The sequence below is a fragment of the Syngnathoides biaculeatus genome, chromosome 16 (assembly GCF_019802595.1).
Source record: "Syngnathoides biaculeatus isolate LvHL_M chromosome 16, ASM1980259v1, whole genome shotgun sequence".
Taxonomy (NCBI): domain Eukaryota; kingdom Metazoa; phylum Chordata; class Actinopteri; order Syngnathiformes; family Syngnathidae; genus Syngnathoides; species Syngnathoides biaculeatus.
Window position 1 is genome coordinate 11,368,559 of NC_084655.1, and position 21,485 is coordinate 11,390,043.

At 42.1% G+C, this 21,485-nt stretch overlaps 2 protein-coding genes, 1 long non-coding RNA gene and 1 other non-coding gene across 7 annotated transcripts in view; 2 read left to right on the forward strand and 2 right to left on the reverse strand.

Moving 5' to 3' along the window:
- Positions 1-3,135, reverse strand: part of LOC133513992 (myosin-9-like) — a 31,038-nt gene extending 27,903 nt beyond the window's left edge. Inside the window, exon 1 of one of the 2 annotated variants that reach the window (XM_061845188.1) lies at positions 2,968-3,135. The gene's annotated coding sequence lies outside the window, so the exon portion shown is untranslated. The remainder of the gene's footprint in view (positions 1-2,967) is intronic. The other variant, XM_061845189.1, reaches the window with a different exon arrangement.
- Positions 130-21,485, forward strand: LOC133513999 (uncharacterized). Of its 3 annotated transcripts, XR_009798686.1 has the most exons (4): positions 130-356; positions 4,122-4,341; positions 20,801-20,912; positions 21,012-21,485. It is a non-coding gene; the product is annotated as an uncharacterized LOC133513999 (long non-coding RNA). The 3 variants fall into 3 exon arrangements; XR_009798684.1 differs by having other exon boundaries at positions 20,801-21,485; XR_009798685.1 differs by lacking the exon at positions 130-356 and adding an exon at positions 3,288-3,427 and having other exon boundaries at positions 20,801-21,485.
- On the forward strand, positions 12,854-12,926 carry trnas-gga (transfer RNA serine (anticodon GGA)). The gene has a single exon. It is a non-coding gene; the product is annotated as a tRNA-Ser (tRNA).
- Positions 13,752-19,957, reverse strand: txn2 (thioredoxin 2). The gene is made up of 4 exons (XM_061845199.1): positions 19,846-19,957; positions 16,788-17,065; positions 15,834-15,957; positions 13,752-14,582 (listed from the first exon to the last, which is right to left on the reverse strand). The coding sequence occupies exons 2-4, from the start codon at positions 17,063-17,065 to the stop codon at positions 14,466-14,468; spliced, it is 519 nt and encodes a 172-aa protein (XP_061701183.1). The 5' UTR covers positions 19,846-19,957; the 3' UTR covers positions 13,752-14,465.

Here is a 21,485-nt window from a genome sequence, read left to right on the forward strand (position 1 = left end):
ATGGACCTTTCCGACCTATCAATCACTCATACAATAATAGCCAATCAGATAGCCGCATTGTCTTCACCCCTGGTTTGACACGCCCCTCTCGGCATATTGTACCACAAGCAATGCTGGTTGTCAGTCGCGTGCACTTGGAAAAGTTAATGTTATGAAGAAAATGGACCTCTGATGTGCTTGGGGAACATGCCATTCTGATGAAAGATATCCTGCTAAGTTACAAGGGGCCCAGTTGATTCATTTTCCAAAGCCTAAAGCCCAGTTGAGGAAGTGTCTAGCATGGATTGAGGCCCGTGGAAAAGCACGCGTACATCTAAGTGTGGACAATATCAACAAACAAGGCTGTATTTTCGAAGGTAAGTGAGGGAGAAGTATCTTCTCTGAGTTTGAATTATTATCAGTGCTTTATACATTGCAGGCTAATAACTTTCACTTTGTTAGTGTATCACTGACCTGCTGAATGAAATATGTAATGTTTTATGTCGAAAAGTCAGGTTAGTGATACGTAAATATGTGATGTCATGCAAGAGAAATGTCTATTTGCATATTTGTATCACAGACTTTTAAGACAGAGCACTGGGTTCCATTAGGACACAAGTCAAATGAATACACCCACTCACTTATGAAGAATACAATGATATTACTCATGATCTTTCCAGGTAAAAAGTACTCGCCCTGCTTTACATGCGCAGTACAATTCCACTTTTTTATCCTGTTGGATTTCAATATGAAGTTTGTGAGGTAACCCTGTAACTCTGACATTGCATCCTGCTCCGTCCAAAATCTTAATTCCGTGTACATATCCTTGCGTGAAATAGTTGAGACCTCTCTGTAGAACTCTCATGAACAAGTCTGATGCATTTGGCAAAAAAACATACTCGAATATTATCTGGAATACACGATATAGAATCGACTTCAAACATGTTCTGTTCATCGCCATTTTGGAAGCTTGTAGGACCTGGCTGGGGGGGCGTCTGGTGTTTAAGATCGCCATCAGAAAGGTCCATTACTTTTCAGGGTGGGTGGGGAAGTTTGAAAAAAAAAAATAAATCTGTTGCATTATTAAACATTGGTTTGTTAAAAACACTCTGAGCCATTTAACACTTTAGATTGGATCATGTGTGAATAATAAAATACCAGACCCATTGCAAGACAAGACAAACTGTTTTTTTTACTTAAAATAATTTGCATTTTGCAATTTTAGGACACTGGCTACAAATCAATGTGTGCACTCACCTGCTTTCAATGTGCATTCTTCCAAAGCACCAATTTTCTAAATAACTTTTTGGGTGCTAAATATGGGGTTGGAATTTAAATTCTCAAAGTGAGGGACAGACATGCTGTCAATCAAGACTAATTTGAGCATTTTTACCCCTACACTTGCGGTCAAAGTCGGCAAAGGCTGCATCAAAAAGATTACACTGACTGATTAGCCTATGGTGTGGGTTGTTATAAACGGAGATGTTATTTTTCCTCCCCAATCTGCCCGGAAAACGTTCAAGGTCAACAGCCATACATGTTAAACCTGGGATTGTGTGGTCAACACCAAATTTGGCCGAGTCACTGACTCCACAATTATGACGTGAAACGGAACCTTAGCCAATTGTGAAGCAACCTGAAAATTATGCTATTGCTGGACAAGTGAAGAGGCAACTTGTTGTTCTGCATGACAAAGATAAGTGTGTGTGTGTGCATATTTTTTTTTGCATCTACAAAAAGTGTTATGAACGCTACCCAAAGATTTTTAAAATTTGTTTCTTTTCCTCCAAGTAATTGAGGAATGATAAAAAAAAAATCCATCCCGTATTCCAAAACATGATTTCAAACTTACAGTGCAGTAAAATTCATAAACGGATGATTCAGTTGTTATGCTCAGTAACATAGAAGATACAGAAGTTACAGTTTTCTAAAGTAATAGATGTTTGAAAATGTTTCACTTTGATTAAACAAGGACAACCTGTTTCCACAGAGGACAACAGAAATCAGATTTACTGCCAAACGGTTATGGGTAGGTTTTGAGGATTTGGACAAGTTTAGGTTAAATGAAGCCTCTAAACAACCAATTATTCAAACAGTTGAATTTGATTCGTTCAATTAAATCAGTACACTGCTAGTTTTAAGTGTTAAACCAAATGTGTTCATTTGAACAAACACATTCATGTGGAAGGAATGACACTGATTAGGCCCTCACTGAAGTGTAGCAAAGAAACAGTAACATATGACCACGAGAGTATAGATATTTTCAAAGCCTAATTATGATCCGCAAACGGTTCCCCGTGCTATGTTGCAACAAGAGGAACATCTACGTAAGGACAACCATTCAAATTAACCTGGAGACAAATAAATCACAGTCAAGTTTTACATCAGTTGTTTTTTTGTTTTGTTTTTTTTAAGTGCTCCGTCCGACATTGAGGTGACACGCTTCGGGTGAGGGTTGGGCTGGTCGTCCGGTGGACTGGTGACGTCATGCTGCCAGACCGACACGTTACTGACCACACACGCGAACCAAGTTAACCCACTAAATAATAGTGCACTTAATAATATACCCGACAACGACTATATGCGCCTGCCGTTTATTTTCCATCCAAGCTGGACTAAAAGACTCCGCCGCCGGGCCGGCCTCATTCAGGCGAATCACTTCCTGTCCTTGTGGCTTTTAGTTTAGCTCGCGCCAGCTGCCACAGCGCGGATGCTATAAATGACTTCTTATACTTCGCATTTAACGAAACATACGTGTGCCGTGAAGTTGGGATATTAATATTTGCGTCATGAGTTTGACGATCCCCATAAAGTTTTTTTTTTTTTTTTTTTTAAATCAATCTGTTCCATGTAGTGCAACTCCAAGTCAGAGGCGCAATGGACTAGCATCCCCAGCTTCCTGGTTCGAGCGCTAAGAGTGACGACCGGGAAAATTCAATGAACTGTGGCGGAGCACCGCAGCGAGAACATGAAGTTGTAAATTATTACCTGTTGAAAAAGTGCAAGACTCCTACAGAATGGTGGCTCAGTCGGCGTCGACGTGAGTCAAACTTTCTTTTCTTCCAGTCGACTGCCGGGAGTTGAAGCTATACTACAAGCAGTCGTTCCCTCTCTTCCTCTGCTTGTCTATCGTTTTTTTTTTTTTTTTAACTTCTGCCCTCCCTCCGGCACTCGCAGCTAACTGGTTCGTGCAACTTCAGTTGAGTATGTTGCCCACTTGGGGTGCGGTCCAAGTCGAGGCGGGCACCGGCCATTTTGAATCCGCCCCTTTTGTCAACGGCTCCCGCTAAATGGCCAGCGTCATCGCCTGGGCCAATCACGTCTTCTCAAAAATCCGATTGACAACAGCGAGGCGGAGTAAACAAGCCGGCAAAAAAAAAAAAAAAAAATGAACTTGAAAAATCTGAGAGGAGGAAGAGGTTGAAATAAAGCGTGTTTAATGAGAAAGGTATGTGCATCGTAAGAATTGTTATGACCATATAAGTAGCATTCACTCTTAAGAGGGGACTGCATCATCCAGAGCCCCCGTATGTGTCAACAGGGTCTTGTCTGACCACATGATCCGTCGAAACCAGTAGTCTTCATCGAGTGCAGTCTGCTCCCACTTTTCAGGGACTGGCCTATGGGAATATCTCAAATGTATAACGTGAACGAAAGCCCTACAAATTATTTCTGGTGAAGAAATTTTGAGTTGTGTCACTTGCATCATATAAAAGCTGTGGCATCTGAGGTTCAGGGTTTGAATCTCTGCTCTGAACATCCTTTGTGGAGTTTACATGTTTTCCCTGTGCATGTGTAGAATTCCTGCAGGTATTTCAACTTTCCTGCACGGTCCTCTGATTGTTTTGTTGAGCACTTTTCCTTTCCCAACTGACTTTGGGCCAAAATCAGACTGGATCATGGAATGGTCACTCATCAATTAAAGCACATAGAAGTATAGACTGTTTTCGACCATGTGATTACATCCGGGGCACCTGGCCGTGTTGGATGGGTTCACTCTACTGACGCGCCACTCACTCTAATGTTTTTGCATACAGACCGGAGTTACATAAATGTTCGTACAACTGTTAAAAGTGACGCATGATGGCTAAAAAGACTTTGTAAAGATATCGGGGCTCATTAGATGTATTTTTTTTTTTAAGAAACCGTTACGGCAAGAAGTGTGCTTTGATCGACAATATCGAAACAAATGGAGCACACAACTGTGGGCGTCGGTACAGACATCCTCCACTATCTCCTCTTCCCGACAAGCGCTTATACAGTGGAGCAACTAAAGAATTACAAAGGTCTGGAGGCCGACAACCAATTCATCAATGGCTGGGTTCGTCATGCGGCGTTATCCATTGGAAGCACACTGCTAAGGTTAGTGTACCGCACAATGCAATTTAAATATGTACCGCGTGATTATACTCAGCGTTGTGTTAAATTATGTTGAAACAGAAAATACGGATTTTGGAGACATGCATTGCATTCACACACGAGTATTTTGCTTGGCTGCTAGATCGTCTCTGCTAATACGAGACAGCAGCAGTTGTCGCCGTTTGGTTACTAACCGCTCCGTTTTCTCGCGCTGGTTCTTGATCACAGCTGGCATTCGAAAGAAAGACGCTTTACAGCGCCCACTTTAGTTTGAGCATACCGTAACATAGGAGTGCGCTCCCATTCATCCGCCTTTCTGAAAAGATTCCTGGTTGGTTACGTGCATTTACGTGAATTCACCAAACCAAGATGACGTCCGAGTTCTAAATCGGAAGGTGTGTGACGTCAGTCGAAAAGAATCTATTGGTGCCCTGCGATTGTCTGGTTGAGCGCTTTCCCTTTCCCAACTGACAAAATCAGACTGGATCATGGAATGGTGGCTCATCTATTAAAGCACATAGAAGTATACCAACATACAAGTATTCATTCGCACCCACACTGGCTGCACTGTAGTCAGGCGAGCAAACTATACACAATAGTACATACTACTACTAATAATAATAGTACATAATAATAATACATAATAATAGTACATAATAGTAATAGTACACATTCAGTAACTAATGTTACAAATCCATTCATGCATTTTCTGTACCACTTATCCTCAATAGGGTGGCAGGCATGCTGGAGCCTATCCCAGCTACCTTCTGGCGAGAGGCCGGGTACACCTTGAACTGGCCTCCAGCCAATCTAATATCGCATTTGTTTTGTACAAAATAGAATGTTCATAACATACCCATTCATTCATCTTCGAGAGCGCTTGTCCTCATTAGGTTCACAGGTGAGGTGGAGCCTAAGTCCCAAGTGACTTTGGGTGAGTGGCACGGTACACTCCCGGACTGGTCGGCAGCCGATCGCAGGGCACATATAAACAACCATTCACGCACTTATTCACTGCTATGGACCATTTTGAGTCGTCAATGAACCCACTATTCATGTTTTTGGAATGCGGGGTGAAGCCTGAGGACCTTAGGGAAAGCCTACACAGGAATGGGGAGAACTTCCGAACGCAAAACTCGTGGTTCTGAGCTGAGATTCGAACCCAGGACCTCTCCAACGGTGAGGCAGATGTGCACCTGTTTTGGATTACCTGTGTTGTTGTCAAGTGTTTCACCCTCCAGGTTTGTGTCAGTCAAACAGGTGAGCCAGGATGCATGCCCAGTCATGTAACCACTACATGGGAACTGTTGCAGGTCATCAACCAATTATTGTGGGAGGGAAATTATAGTCATACATCATAAGACTGCCTGACTTGCTTGCGGTTGCTTTGTTGTCTTCGAAAACACCTGATAACGCAATGACTTGCATGCTTGCACAGGTGGATCCATGTTAAAAGCAACCATAGTTCACAAATAACTGATTTAAATAGAAAGCAAACAAAAACATTTCAACCCAGTGGAAGAAAGAATAAAAAAAGCAATACTGGAAAACTGACAAAGATGAAAGTAGTAACAGTTTTAAAGTTTACAAGAAATGCAACAGTTCATTGTGAACTTGTTTCCCTCAGATATTCTCCTGGGCCAAGTAGAACTGCTGGGCCAGTGCCAGTACAAATGCCAGAACCAGCAGGGAGACATTAACAGTGGGGGGAAAAAAAACAGTTTGCTTGTACATTGTGAAACAGAGATTAATGAATCAACACTTTTGATCATTTGGGGATAATTAAAGTTACGGTTTGGGACATGTGAAAACATGGATGAAAGAGGGAGAACTGTGCAAATGTAATGTGTCTTGAATAAACAAGTTTGAGTTGTTTTTTTTTTTATCCAATATTACAGTTGATTCCAAATGTAAACCAGATGAAGATGTTGCAATGTCCTCGGATGAACAACAAGTTGTGACTATTGCATCAGTAAGCGCTATTTAACAAACGGCTATTCTATACTGTATTTTTCAGTCACATGATGTTCGAGGGCGGGCATCAGGTGTGACAAACGCTGAAAAATCACATTTACTGAACAATGCGTGATTTATGTTTGCTGTGTGCCATTATAGGGAGGAACGTGTCCGTGTTTTCATATATGTTAAGTCACGGAGCATCCCACGTATGTGGAACACAACACTGAACATTCAGCATGCCTGGACTGTGTGGAAAAATCAATAAATTGCTGGGATAGATGGGAAATATTTGACATGTCAGCTGGTGGGTCAAAGGTTGGTTTGTTATGTTGCTTGAGCTGGACCAGACAGGGAAAAGGGGACAAGTGAGGAGGAGTGGAAGGACACAGCTCTCAGTAGAATGAGCAACATTGACATGGAAGCTAGTTTGAAAAATAAAACTAAAAGGACACAAACCTCCTCCAAGCCTGAGTAAAATTACATATCTGGAGAGAGTTCAAAACTGTAGACTATTATATCCCCGACATTCTTGTTTCCAGTGAGGTGATTGTATTGTCCAAAACAATATTCCCATGATAAATGAACCCAAATTCAATAAATAAAAAAAAAATACAGATTATCTGGATCAAACCTGATCAGCACAAACTTCCCAAGTTCATGTTCCACCACATCCATAAAACTACCTCCCAAATATTTGCGTAATTCTGCTGACAGTCACAAGCGTGAGTTTGTTGCACAACAGCACAAAGGAAAAAGACAATACGAAATACTTCTGGGCACAGCAACTAACAGGATGAAGATGAAGGCATGGGATGACCAAATATGGAGACATACATCTGCTCTCGCCATCTCTTTTCTCCTCCTCCTCCTCTGCACTGTGACCCAGTCTCCCTTTTGCCTTCCCTCGGTTATACTACTAGCAGCAGGGTGTGTCTGTCATTCAGGGTGTGTCAAGCTATTATATCCTGCAGTCAGGGAGAAAGGAACCCATTCAGCGTAAACATGTTCCAAGACTTGCATGTCAACTCACTGACCATTCTCTCTCTCTCTCTCTCTCTCTCTCTCTCTCTCTCTCTTCTCTCTCTCTCTCTCTCTCTCTCTCTTCTCTCTCTCTCTCTCTCTAAAATTACTGCATGTGTGTACATTCATGCGTCAGTGTGACGATGGGAATCTCTAAGCTCTTGCATGCAGCTTCTATGTCTATTTATTATTTACCGCTGCTTAATACCAACACCCACATTCCAAATTATAGAAACCACCAATAGTACACAAAAAAATGCAATACCACACAACTGTGCCTTGAAAGCCATCTGCAGCAGTTCAGAATGTATCTAATAACATGGCGAAACGCATGTTAAAATAGAATCCATCATACTCCATAGTGATGCTGATTATCAAATTATAGTATCAATTTGTGTAGATTGCTAAAAATATGTTTTGGCAGTCATAGTTGGCAGTAACAAATTTTCTCCAACCCACCAGAAAGAAAAATGCCGATGTCGTCAAGAAATAACTCGCTGACCCGGCTATTCCAGTAAAGACAATTTTTAAATCTGACTGGTTAAAGAATTGGGCAGCACGGTGGCTCAGATGGTGAAGCGTTGGCCTCAGAGTTCTGAGGTCCCGGGTTCAATCCCGCCTGTGTGGAGTTTGCATGTTCTCCCTGTGTCTGCGTGGCTTTTCTCCGGGCACTCCGGTTTCCTCCCACAACATTATTTGGAGACTCTAAATTGCACCTAGGTGTGATTCTGAGTGGGGCTATTTGTCTCAATGTGCCCTGCGATTGGCTGGCAACCAGTTCAAGGTGTACCCCGCCTCCTGCCTCTTGACAGGTGGATAGGCTCCAGCACTCCCCACGACCCTCGTGAGGATAAGCGGTGAAGAAAATGGATGGATGTTAAAGACCTAATGCTAATAGTTTTGGTTACATTGGGCAGCACTACTGATTCTGAAGATTAGAAGATCAGATTAGACTGACATGGCAGCAGATACAGGCTGAAATATGATTGGACAAACACACAATCCATCCATCCATTTTATTTGCTGCTTATCCTCACGAGGGTCAGGGGGTGTGCTGGAGGCCATCCAGCTGTCAACGAGCTGGATGCGGGACACACCCTGGACTGGTTGCCAGGGAATCCCAGGGCACATAGAGACTAACAACCACACTCACAATCACACCTAGGGGCAGATTAGAGTGTCCAATTAATGTTGCATATTTTTGGGATGTGGGAGGAAACCGGAGGGGTCGGAGAAAACCCACGCTTGGCACCAGGAGAACATGCAAACTCCACAAAGGCGGGTTCAATCCCGAACCCGGGACCTCAGAACTGTGAGGCCAACGCTTTACCAGCTGAGCCCACCGTGCCGCCAAACACACAATCCAAGTTATAATTTTAAATCAGCCTTCCGACACTCCTACACCACTGTGAAGGAAATCCACAACAATAAACACATTGATGAATGAATACCTCTGTGAATCAAATCTGAGCCACCAATCACATCTTTTCGGAGGCAAACTATGTGGAGCAGGTCTTCTGTTGGATCGTGCAAAGTGAAGAACATAGTGTCAGCTGTAGACACACCCGTCCATCGACTATAGCACTCTTGTCTGACCCACAGTCTAAAACTGCATCCTCACACCTGACCTACAATGGGGGGAGAAATTCAACACACACAAGAAGGTGAGCATTCCTTGCAAACGCAATACCATTGCTCCAACCAATCCTCACAAACAAAGATGTTTGTGACGACCCAAAATGTTGCACAAATAGGGGGCAAGGCCAGTCACTTTTTCTTCCTTCAACATCTTCCTGTTGTTTGATAATCAGTACAGAGGAAGGAGTGATGAGACACGGTGACTCACAAAACTCAGTCAAGAATGCTAAGTGAAGGAAACGTAGACAACTTGCCCTCTTTTGCTGAAATGTCTCCTTCCTCGTTTATCATCTGAGGTTGTTTAAAAATTATGCTAACGCTAAAGTCATCATTTTTTGTAGCATGGGAAAAATACAGTAGAACCAGAGAAAACAAATGGCGAGGAATCAAGTGGAGACCCAGCAGAAAGGAGGTTAATGTTGTGTTTAAAATATAAATACAGCAATGAATTTACTGTAAACACTAAAGAGTCAGGGGACAGGCCAAGTCTTTGTGTTGTTCCAGGGTGCTTCACTATCCCACGCACACAACACAAAACTTAGCCAAAAATCGTACACAGGATAAGACAACAAGGCAGTTGGCCAAATCATTGTAAATTGTATTTCCACCAAACACGCCATCAATGTTAACGGTTTCAGTCAGTGAGAAAGGCAAACAAATCGGAGGAGTCATACAAGAATTCTGCACTGTGCAGTTTGACCAGCAGCTCTCTGCACAGCTTTTTTGCCTTATATGGTCACAAGAGAGGATTGAGTAACACACGTACGAGCAGACGGCAGTGAGGATGGAGGTGTGGTCTATTGTGTTTGCCGGAAGAGGTGTCGAGTTACATGCTTGTTCTCCAACCTTTGGAGCCTGACGTTATTTGTCTGTTCTGCAGACATTGAGAAAATGACCCCATCTTGATTGAATGTGTCGCGTCCAGGGTGGGTAAAAGAGACCAGGGCGATGTTTGCTGACGGTACATCATTGACAACGATGCTGTCATTCCATCGTAGACATCCCAAAACTATGTTAGGAATGTCTTTTGAAGCAGCGGGGAACAGTCGTCCATCTGGGCCTTCATCTGCTTTGGCCTACTGTACTCGCTTCCATCATGCACACTATAAGTAATGCCAGTGGAATTCCCCTGATTGAATTCTCCTGTGGGTGCTACTGAAAAGCTCTGCACGCCCACATAATCGCAGTGATCTCATCGGAGGAAAGAGCAAAGTGCAAGTCTACTGATGGGCGTTTGATAAGCATTATGTCAACTGTGGGCTCCGTCAGAGGAACCAAAGGAAGGCCGGTCTGTCTGCCAACTGTGTGGCGATGAGGGAAATGACGAGACAACCCAGCTCCGTTTGCATGACCTTTTTTTCCTCATTTTTTTTTTTTTTTTTTGTGACCATGACTAAAAGTGTTCAAACTAGCACAAAAAATAGACGAGAGAATCCGCAATTGGACTTTTGTGTTCATTTTTTTTAACCCTTTGCATTCATTTATAATACAGAGTGATAATGTTGTTGTGTCCCATGTAAAGCTCTCTAGTAACACACCAAGTACGAGGCCTGTGGATATAGTAAATTCTGGCATGGCGGAGCGGGGTTGTGAGGCGTGACACTGGACATTTTTCTAGTGCTCAAAGCAATGTTGCTGTCCAACAACCATTTAATAAGTCACACGAAGTACTGACGTCACATATCCAGTTACCTACAGTGAAGAAAATAAGTATTTGAGCACCTTGCTATATTGCAAGTTTTCCCACTTAGAAATCATGGAGGGGTCTGAATTTTTTATCGTAGGTGCTTGTCCTCTGTGAGAGAGAGAATCTAAAAAGAAGAATCCAGAAATCGCAATGGATGATTTTTTTTAACGATTGTGTGATACAGCTGCAAATAAGTATTTGAACACCTGTCTATCAGCTAGAATTCTGACCCTCAAAGACCTGTTAGTCCGTCTTTAAAAGTCCACCTCCACTCAATGTATTATCCTGAATCACATGCACCTGTGTGAAGGTAGTTAAATCCAGAAATCACAATGTATGGGTTTTTTTTTAACAATTTATTTGTGTGATACAGCTGAAAATAAGTATTTGAACACCTGAGAAAACCAATGTTAATATTTAGCACAGTAGCCTTTGTTTGCAATTACAGAGGTCAAATTTTTCCTGGACTTGTTCACCAGGTTTGCACACACTGCAGGAGGGATTTTGGTTTAGGTCTGGAGACTGGCTAGGCCACACCAGAACCTTGATATGCTTCTTACGGAGCCACTCCTTGCTTTTCCTGGCTGTGTGCTTCGGGTCATTGTCATGTTGAAAGACCCAGCCACGACCCATCTTCAATGCTCTGACTGAGGGAAAGAGGTTGTTCCCCAAAATCTCACAATACATGGCCGCGGTCATCCTCTCCTTAATACAGTACAGTCGTCCTGTCGCATGTGCAGAAAACCACCCCCAAAGCATGATGCTACCACCCCCATGCTTCACAGTAGGGATGGTGTTCTTGGGATGGAACTCATCATTCATCTTCCTCCAAACATGGTTAGTGGGATTATGACTAAAAAGTTCAATTTTGGTCTCATCAGACCACAAAACTTTCTCCCATGACTCCTCTGTATAATCCAAATGGCCATTGGCAAATTTAAGATGGGCCTTGACATGTGCTTGTTTAAGCAGGGGAACCTTCCGTGCCATGCATGATTTCAAACCATGACGTCTTAGTGTATTACCAACAGTCACCTTGGAAACGGTGGTCCCAGCTCTTTTCAGGTCATTGACCAAGTCCTGTCGTGTAGTCCTGGGCTGATTCCTCATCTTTCTAAGGATCACTGAGACCCCATGAGGTGATATCTTGCTTGGATCTCCACTCCGATTGAGATCGACCCTCATGTTTAGGTTCTTCCATTTTCTAATGATTGCTCCAACAGTGGACCTTTTTTTCTCCAAGATACTTGGCAATTTTTCCGTAGCCCTCTCCAGCCGTGCGGCGTTGTACAATTTTGTCTCTAGTGTCTTTGGACAGCTGTTTGGTCTTGGCCATGTTCCAAGTTTAAGTCTGACTGATTGTATGGGGTGGACAGGTGTCTTTATGCAGCTAACGACCTCACACAGGTGCATCTGATTCGGGATAATACATAGAGTGGAGGTGGACTTTTAAAGGTGGACTAACAGGTCTTTGAGGGTCAGAATTCTCGCTGATATACAGATGTTTAAATACTTATTTGCAGCTGTATCACACAAATAAATCGTGGAAAAAAATCATCCATTGTGATTTCTGGATTTTTCTTTTTAGATTATCTCTCTCACAGAGGACAACCACCTACGATAAAAAATTCAGACCCCTCCATGATTTCTAATTGGGAAAACTTGCAATATAGCAGGATGTTTCTTCACTGTATTTGTGGTTTGCTCTGTAAAGGCAACAGTGGATTTTGCTCTCGCTAGTTTTTTTTTTTTAAGACCAAGGGCAGCTCATCTCCTTTACAAGAGGCTTTACCTATTTATGAAGATGGGTAGAGCACACCGAAGATTAGTCACCAGACAAATGCAAGCAACATACCTGATAGATATAGATAATTAGCCATTAACTCACATTAGCACCTATAGCAAGGTGCTATAAAAAAAAAACAATTTTCTATCCCGCTCATCTATTCAGAGTCACAGCAGGGACTGGTGTCTATCCCAGCAGATCAAGGTTGAAAGGCATAGTTCACCCTGGACTGGTTGCCAGTCAATCAAAATTAAGTCCCCCGCAGACCCAAGGGAATTTCAATACATTTGGGAAAAGAAAAGCTAATATCTGGTGAGAGACATGTAGATTTAGGAAAAAGATGGGACAATAAATTCCACATTATCCTGAATCTATCTGAGTTGGGTTGTCACAGATATGGCGGTATCATTGATCAACCCTTAGGAGGCCCCATAGCTCAATGGTTAGACCACTGGTTTGGAAAACCATGGGTTGTGGGTTCGTATCCCACTGGGGCCTCCACTCCCTGAGAAGGGTTGCGTCAGGAAGGGCATCCGGCGTAAAAATTGTGCCAAACATATGTGCGTTCATCTGAGATGACACGCTGTGGTGACCCCGAAAGGGACAAGCCGAAAGAAACTATTAATCAACCCTTAACCACAGGTTCACTTACTCACAATTACCCACTGAGCACTGAAATTTCGTGGGGCTCCCAAATTTCGTAAAACTGATTAAATAAGAGCATGGTGAGGACTAGTTAGCACATGTGCCCCAAAGTTCTGAGGACTGGGGTTCAAATCCTGGCCTTGCTTGTGTGGAATTTGCATCTTCTCCAAAGGCCTGCATGGGTTTCCAGAGGTACTCCAGTTTCCTCCCATATCCCCAAAACATACATGACCAGGTGATTGAAGACTAGATTGGTGTGAATGATTGTTTATATGTGCCCTGCGATTGGCTAGCAACCAGTTCAGGGTGTACCCTACTTCTCACCTGAAGATACCTGGCATAGACTGCAGCACACCCATGGCCCCAGTGAGGATAAGGAGCATCGGAAATGGATGATTAAGTTTTCTTCCATTGAGAGAAAATGGTCTTGACTCACGCACATTTATTCGATCACAATTCTTTATACCCGTCTCTCCTACACTCATGCAACAGACCATTTCATCTTACTGTGCATTTGCAGACTTGATTCAGGAAATTGGAACAAAGCAAACTTTTTGATGCAGTTGTGAGGAAAATGTAGACAGATACCAGTGTGTTAAAGTGGTGGAAATGGGAAATTTATTTGTCACACAAAATAGAACATTTATACTTCAGTCACAAGAAATGAACCAACTCAAATGCAAAATACTTTGATTTCTTTATTACTTCATGTGGTCATGTTTGCAGTACAGTTTTCATTTCAGTAATAAAGGAAAATGAAATTATTTGCAGTTCCTGCTTGTTGCAAGTTTCACAGTCAGGACCCAAAGATGCACATGTACAAACGCACACATTTTCCATCATGTTACTAGGCATATTGGTGTAAAACGATCATTTGTATGGTTTGGTCATGTAAGAGAAACACTACCCTCGCATGGACGAAAGCAGAAACTACAGTTAACAGTGTAACACCTCATTCAGGTCTCGGGTTTTAAGTTAAATCCTTTTTACTACTAAAACTTTAAATGCTCATCTCGCATAGTGCACAATATAAGAGCAGTACTGTGGTGTATTTTTGGGTTCTATGAACAACTATTACACATTACACCTCCTGCAAAAGTTTGAACAACTGTCAGAACTGTCAATAATGACAGCAAGTGCTTGAGAGAGGTGCACAGCGTTTACTTCCAAGGTCAACAGAGGCCCATTACTAAAACAAGAACCAGAGAGATAGAGGAGACGGTACACGGCAAAAGCAGTGAGACGAGGGATGGGTGTGAGCACGGACACAGCTTGGCTGTTGTCGAGGCTTTGCGGCTCAAGAAACTAAATGGGCAACGCCAGAATCATTGAAAAGAATTATTGAAAACAGCACCGTGACGGTGGTGAAGTGACAGGCCTGGGGAAGCTGGTTTAATTCCCAATGATCTTGCTGACAAACGAGTCCAGTTCATCATCATCTTTGATCCCCACAAAATGGTCGACAACGTTTCCTCCTCGCATCGCGATAACTGTTGGAACAGCAGACACCTGTGAGAGTGAATAGAATCTCGCGGTTAATGTCACCAGTAAGATTGTACATAATCAGAAACAGTACATTTGGAAATGATTTTTTAGCAAAACAAGTTTCAATTAGATCAACTATTGTTGAGATCACGTAGTTGCTGTCCACAGACTAATCTGCAGCGGGTCCCGTCAAAACTTTTATATTTATAGAGATACAGAATGGGACTGATGCCAAGGGATATTTCTAAAAATCTAGTGACCTTAATTGCTGGCCTACAGGCCGCGCCTTTTTTTACACGCTTTCAACCCTGCGGTTTATGCAGTGATGTGGCTAATTTGTGCCTTTTTTCTAGCAGCTGCAAGGGGGCACTCGAGCGGAAAAAGTATGAATGAGACCAGTGGAATATATGTGCCAAGGAAGTGCTTTTACCGGCCCTGTTAGCGCTGCTCAAGCGTTAGCACTGTGCTAGTGTGTTGCTTCTGTGTTACTGGTGTGTCTCAATGATATTTACCGGTAAATTTTATTTTAACCCGCCCTGTTAGCGTGGCGCTAGCATTTGCAGGGCGCCAGCGTTAGAGGGACGCTAGCGTTAGCACGGCGCTAGCGTTAGCACTAGTGTTCGCGCGGCGCTAGCGTTAGCACCAGTGTTCGCGCGGCGCTAGCGTTAAACTCTCTGTGTACTGTTTCTTTGTAAACACCTCGTGTTTCAATGTGGGCACTTGCAGCTTTTACAGAGCTGTGGCGTATGTATGTACCAAATGGTATTTCCTTTACAAATGTACTCAGTGAGGCTTGTAACCAGGTGTGCTCTGTAGGGCGGGAATTACGGTACATTAATTTTTGGTTGGTGTGATGCCGTGCAGCCTGATACCACTGCACAGAGAGAGCATAAAATCTCTGACAGCGAAAAATTAAAATTAAAAAAAAAAAACATTACATTGTACTAGTCCACATACGGGGTTGTCAAGTAAGTACCTTGCAGACTTTATTATGTCGTCTGCTTACCTCCACCATGAAAGTTATGTTTTCAGCAGTTAAACAAATAAAGTCTCCTGCACCAGAACAATAGAACTGTTTTGCTGGAGATCTTAAGTATGAACATTGTAGGACAAGAATTCCCCCCACTCTTTCATTATTTGGGCCAATTTACCCGGAATAAAGCTTGGCTTGAGAAAGAAAACAGTCGGTCACTGAGCCACACTAGATATTTTCGAATGTTTATATGAATCATTTTCATTGATGTTGGACCAAAGTAAATAAAGTGTCCATCTCACCCCATATTCAATAGCCAGGTCTGTGTGATCGTCAATGTCTACTTTTGCCATAGCAACACGGCCTTTTTGTTTTGCAATAGCCTTCTCCAGCCTTGGTCCAAGAATTTTACAAGGACTGCACCACCTGGAAACACACACAAAAATGCTTGCATTTATTTAACGTTGTATAAAGTAGCAATGGGCGTATGACTAAGGTCACGTCGACAACCCTCGTTTTCTATGCTGGCAGGAGCGGGTGTCTGGTTAAGGTCACATTTGCAGCAGATCATTAACCACAACTAACAAAATGGTGTTCTCCACTGAGTACTAAACATGCTTCTCATTAAGCGCTTAAATAACAGATGTTATGAATTGGAAAGGACATTCTAGAAGCCTGGAATCATTAATGTTGCACTATTTGAAATTGGGCTGCAAGGTGACGCAACTGGTTTGAGTGTTGGCCTCACAGTTCTAAGGACTGGGGTTCAAATCCCTGCCCCACCTGTGTAGAGTTTGCATATTCTCCCCATGCCTGCGTGGGTTTTCTCCAGGCACTCTGGTTTCCTCCCACATCCCCAAAACATGCAACCTTAATGGGACACTCTAAATTGCCCCTACGTGTGATTGTGAGTGCAGCTGTTGTCTGTCTCTGTGTGCCCTGCGATTGGCTGGCAACCCCGCATCCTGCCCGATGATAGCTGCAATAGGCTCCAGCACTTCCGTGAACCTTGTGAGGATAAGCGGCTCAGAAAAGGGATGGATGGATATTTAAAAATTGTTCTTCAAGTATGCATGTATTGTTTTAACAATGCAGGTTGAATAATTTACGTTGCAATTGTATCTATAAGCATACTTAAACTGTTCCTCGTTCATTTTAATGCAAATCGTCTTTGCGATATACTGCAGTGTTCAGCTACATTACATTGTAATCTTCACAGCAATCTTTTATGAAAACACTGCACTGCGCATACTCACTGTGCATGAAAGTCAATCAGGACCGGCAGTTGACTCTTGACGACCCTCTCTGTGAAATCCTCGTTGTCCTGCACATTGAAGGAGACTTGCCGAAGGGAGGCGTGAGGAAGAGCACGATGCCGAGCGTGTGACGGGGAGAGGAAGGAGGCCCGGGCTGTGGAAGCCTGCAGGGAGGTGGAAAAGGAAGCGGAGGCGACAGCAGCAGAGGATGCAGGGAGGCAGCGGATCTCTTTTGCAGAGAGCATCCAAATCCGGCGTACTAGGAGCCTTTGAGCCATCTAAGCCGAAGGCATAAGACACAACAACAGAGGGTGAATGTTATTAATCCAAAATCCTTAGCAAGCAAAACAAAGTTGGTTAAGTCATGAGCAGAGTAAAGGCCCAGTTAAGAATCAAGGCACCTTAGTCCTTCTGGTGATTCTTTGTATGGAAGGATGGGGGTGTGTACCATATGATAAAAAGGCAATCAATATTGCCACACACCAATACAATTTAAAAGATTCATAACAAACAATATCCACTACAAGTCTAATGTATGGACACAAATCGTCCAAATCTTAGACATGTAGCATAGTATATAAATTCATCATGTTTACAGTATAAATACTGTATATGTAAGAAAATACTGTATATACATGTATGCATACACATAGAAGTTCTTGCAAAAGAAGGTATGCAGTTGCAATTGTTACAGTTTGTTTTTATTATTTACCATCTTTGTTATTATCCATCCATCAATCACTTCTCTGAACAGCTTATGCTCACTAGGGAAGCATGCCAACAAACGTGTAACAGCAAAGACCTCAGTGTCAAAGTGTTCTTGTGTGTAGGAATTAAACTAGAAGAACGTGTAAATACTCAAGACCAGTTAATTGAATTGAACACAGGAAATGTCGGGCATGGGGTTAACAGTCATTTTTATGACAAGGCAGAGGAAAGCTTATTTGTAAATCACAAAGGCAATTTAAAGTACAACTACAAAAAAAATAAAGTGAGGAGTGCAGATAAAATGAGTGATCATTTGCACAAATATAAATTGAGTATGATTCAGTTCCCTGTTTGGTTTGTAAAATCTTAGAAAATAGGTAAACAGTGAGGAAAATAAGTATTTGAACTACCACTTTGAAATCATCGAGGGGTCTGAAATTTTCATCTTTGCTTATTTATTGTAAATGAATATTTCCTGAGCACTTAAGTAGACATGTATATACAGTATATGAGCAGGACATTTAAAGAGAGTCATTGTTCTATCTTGTGAACAGATAAGTGATTGGTTATTGTTTTTTTTTTTAAACTCTGCGATCAGCCTCAAAATTCCTGATCATGTAAAGCCAAATAGATTGTGTTTTGTAAGTATCTCTGTTCATGTATTTATGCCAGTGAGAAATTGTGACAGAAAAAACAAATAAATGGTCTTCTATTAGATATCAGTAAGTACATACTATACAGTAATTAATGGCTGTAGTTTTTGTAACATTTTTGTTTGTTAGTGTGCCGTGATATTTTTCAGCTGTAAAGTATGTGCCTTGGATCCTTCAAGGTTGGAATTTGCTGCTCTAGTCAGATCACGTGTTTAACAGTACGGCAGCATGTTTACATACAACCACAGGCGCTAACACTTGTTTGTTAGGCTACGTAACATATTGTTGCTTGCTTGGAAGTCATACCGTATTAAAATTACACATACCTCAAACAAGTCTTAAAGAAACGTCTTCCCCTGTGACCACCAACACACATTACTGCCCCCCGATTTTCATCTTATAATACAATCGGTCCCATCCACTCGTGTTGTCATCATGTTTACACACAACTACTAATGCTAGCATTAGCTCGCCAGGGTACGGTATTGACAGGTTTCCAATTACCCGGCATGCCTTGCGACTGCCGCCATCTTGAGTGTCGTAGAGGTCAGAGAACGCAGGTGACAATCTTTCATTTATCCGATTGGTCTAAGAGTTATGACGTCGTAGAAAAACGGAATCCTGGGACTGTGGTGACATCATGAGAAACCTATCCATTGCTGCTTGCAAGTGAGCCATATCGTATTAAAAGTACATAACTATACCTCGAGCAAATCTCACAGAAACATCCTCCCCTGTCCTGAGCACTGGTGACCACCTGATTGACTTATCAGTTTTCATGTCTTCATTACATGAGCTGATCAACTCTGAAAAAGACACTTACTCTGAGTTCCTGTTGTATATAATATAATCTCATAGCTAGTTTAGTTTCAGTCTTTGTCAAATCAATTACTACAGGATATAGTTGTGACCACGGCCACGGCACAATGGTCTATTTGTATTTCATGTCAAAAGAACAAAATGGGAGAGAACCTGAACTGGTGGTGATCACCAATGCTTGGGGGAACACGTTCATTCAAGGATTGTTTGGGAAATGTTTACATAGTTTATTCCATTCACATAAAGCAATTACATACCTATTTTTTCCAGTCCTCTGAATATACACAATACACACGTACTGTATAATGTACATAACATTGGCACTTGTAGTTCTCAAAACATTTATGGACCGGTATACTAATTTTAAGCCTGACTGATGGATATGATGGACTGTACATTACAGCTTAGCTCTAAACCAATCAGTGCGATCACTTTATTTTAGCTGCCCATGAGCTTATTTAACCACTAGAGTATTTTAAGTCAGTTTGCATGTGTTCACGATGGGCACTAATTGAGGCTTGCCAAGTGGCGTGCGATCTTAAGGGGGACATGTTTCTATGCTGTTCAAAGTGAACATGCGAATAACAGCTATTGATTACGGATGGGGCCCATGCGAATTGAGCAATTCTCTGCCACGATACTCGCAAGTGCTGCGTGACTGTCAAGCAGCACAGCCATTCCTTCTTCCATTGAAGATATGTTACGTATCGTCTTTGCCCTCTTCGCCCTCCTCCTTGCCCAAACATTACCTAAACACCCGCGTGCTCTCACTGAATTATACAACAGAACACTCCGACGGAAATTCATAGAAATGCTTAAAATTCCGCACAAAAGTACAAGAATTCGACATAAAAGTAAAGTATTTTTTCAGATCTTACCTTCCTGATTTGCTTTCGGCGTACTTGGTCTCAAGGACCCAAGCAGTACTTCCGGTGCCGTTTAGCAGCTTTTTCGCGTCTCTCATGCACACAGCGTTGTGATTACTGCCATCTAGTGATCAAAATAGAATTGCATCCATATGAACGTGGCTCAAGTCATCAAATCAAATTGACTGAACTCTCACTGACTTAAAAAACTTTTTAAAAACTGAAAAAAAAAATAAACAGCCCCAAAGCATAATTCAGACACTACCATACGTCGTTGTAGGTATGGTGTTCTTTTAGTGATGACTGAGCAATTATGTGTTTCCTCTAAATACTGTATAGCGTTTTGGAGGCTTATCTCTAAAACATATAACCTTGATCTCATCACACCACGACAAAACCTCCGAAGGTTTTTGTTCAGGTGAAAGAAGGCCCCAAGATAACGTGGAAGGAGTTATGAAGACTTCCAAATAAAAGTCCGTCAGCATAGAACCTTTTAGGATTCTGCAAGAACCCAGCAAACATTAGGAAAAGCCCATTAAAAGAGCTGAAGTTTATTTCCGGTAAAGCAAGGGAATTCCAAATGGTGGTGGATTCCTTTTAACATGAATTTAAATGCTATCGGGTGATTATGAGAGCCTATTTGTCTAACCACATTATTTCAGTTGTTTTTGTTTTCTTTTCTCAAAAAGAGTAATCGTTTTGTTTTTCACTTGAGTTGTAGAGGTTATGTAGGTCACTTAATGGTGTAAAAAGCTTTTAAATTAGGCATCTCGGGTTCGGACTATGTGGATTATTATTTTTTTTTAGTTCTAGCCTAAATTGATATGAAATTAAATCGTTCAAATTGATTTTTCTCTTTAAAGATTTCAAATAGGTCTGTTTTCAGACACATGGTCAACAACCCTCAACACATAAAATGCACATTGGAGTAAATATGATGTTTCTGCCGCCACCCCCCTCCCCCAAGATGGCGAACACCGAGCAGCCACAGGGAGTCCAGACCATTGACTTCACTTCAGACATCAAACAAGGCTTCAAAATAAAATGCCACAGCAAAAGAAGGAGGATGCAGTGCACATGTAAAGTCAAATATTTATTGCAAGCATTGGTATTGCAGACGGTAAGTGCCTGAACTACATCACTACAAATAACCGGCAGAGGATATTTGTATCCAACAGAACCAGACGGAGAGGCAGACCACAGTAGAGACAACGGTCCCACTTTTCCCACCTCCCATCTGTCAGCTGAATTCTCTCTTACATGTACTCCACCTGCTTCCTGAAAACAGCCCCCACCCTCAAAAACACCCTCATCCCGTCCCTTCACTTACCACTACAGACGTGGATGTGAGATGTGGTCTCTCGCGCTCAGCCAAAGAAACTGATACTGTATATAACTTCCCTGAGTGTATTTTTGGCTTCTCTTTTACCCTCCCTCCTCTCATAATGTCACACATAAAAGGACATCATCTGTATGAAATGCTCTCAAGTATAACCTGCCCTGAATAAATCCTGAATACTGATAATCGGGCCAAATTTGAGTGTTATTTTTTTTCTCTCTTCCGATCAGTCAGAAAGGTCCGATAATCAAATGTCTGCGCAATATCGTCCTCCTGAATGATTATCCTGGTGTATGTGTTGTGTTAAGAATGA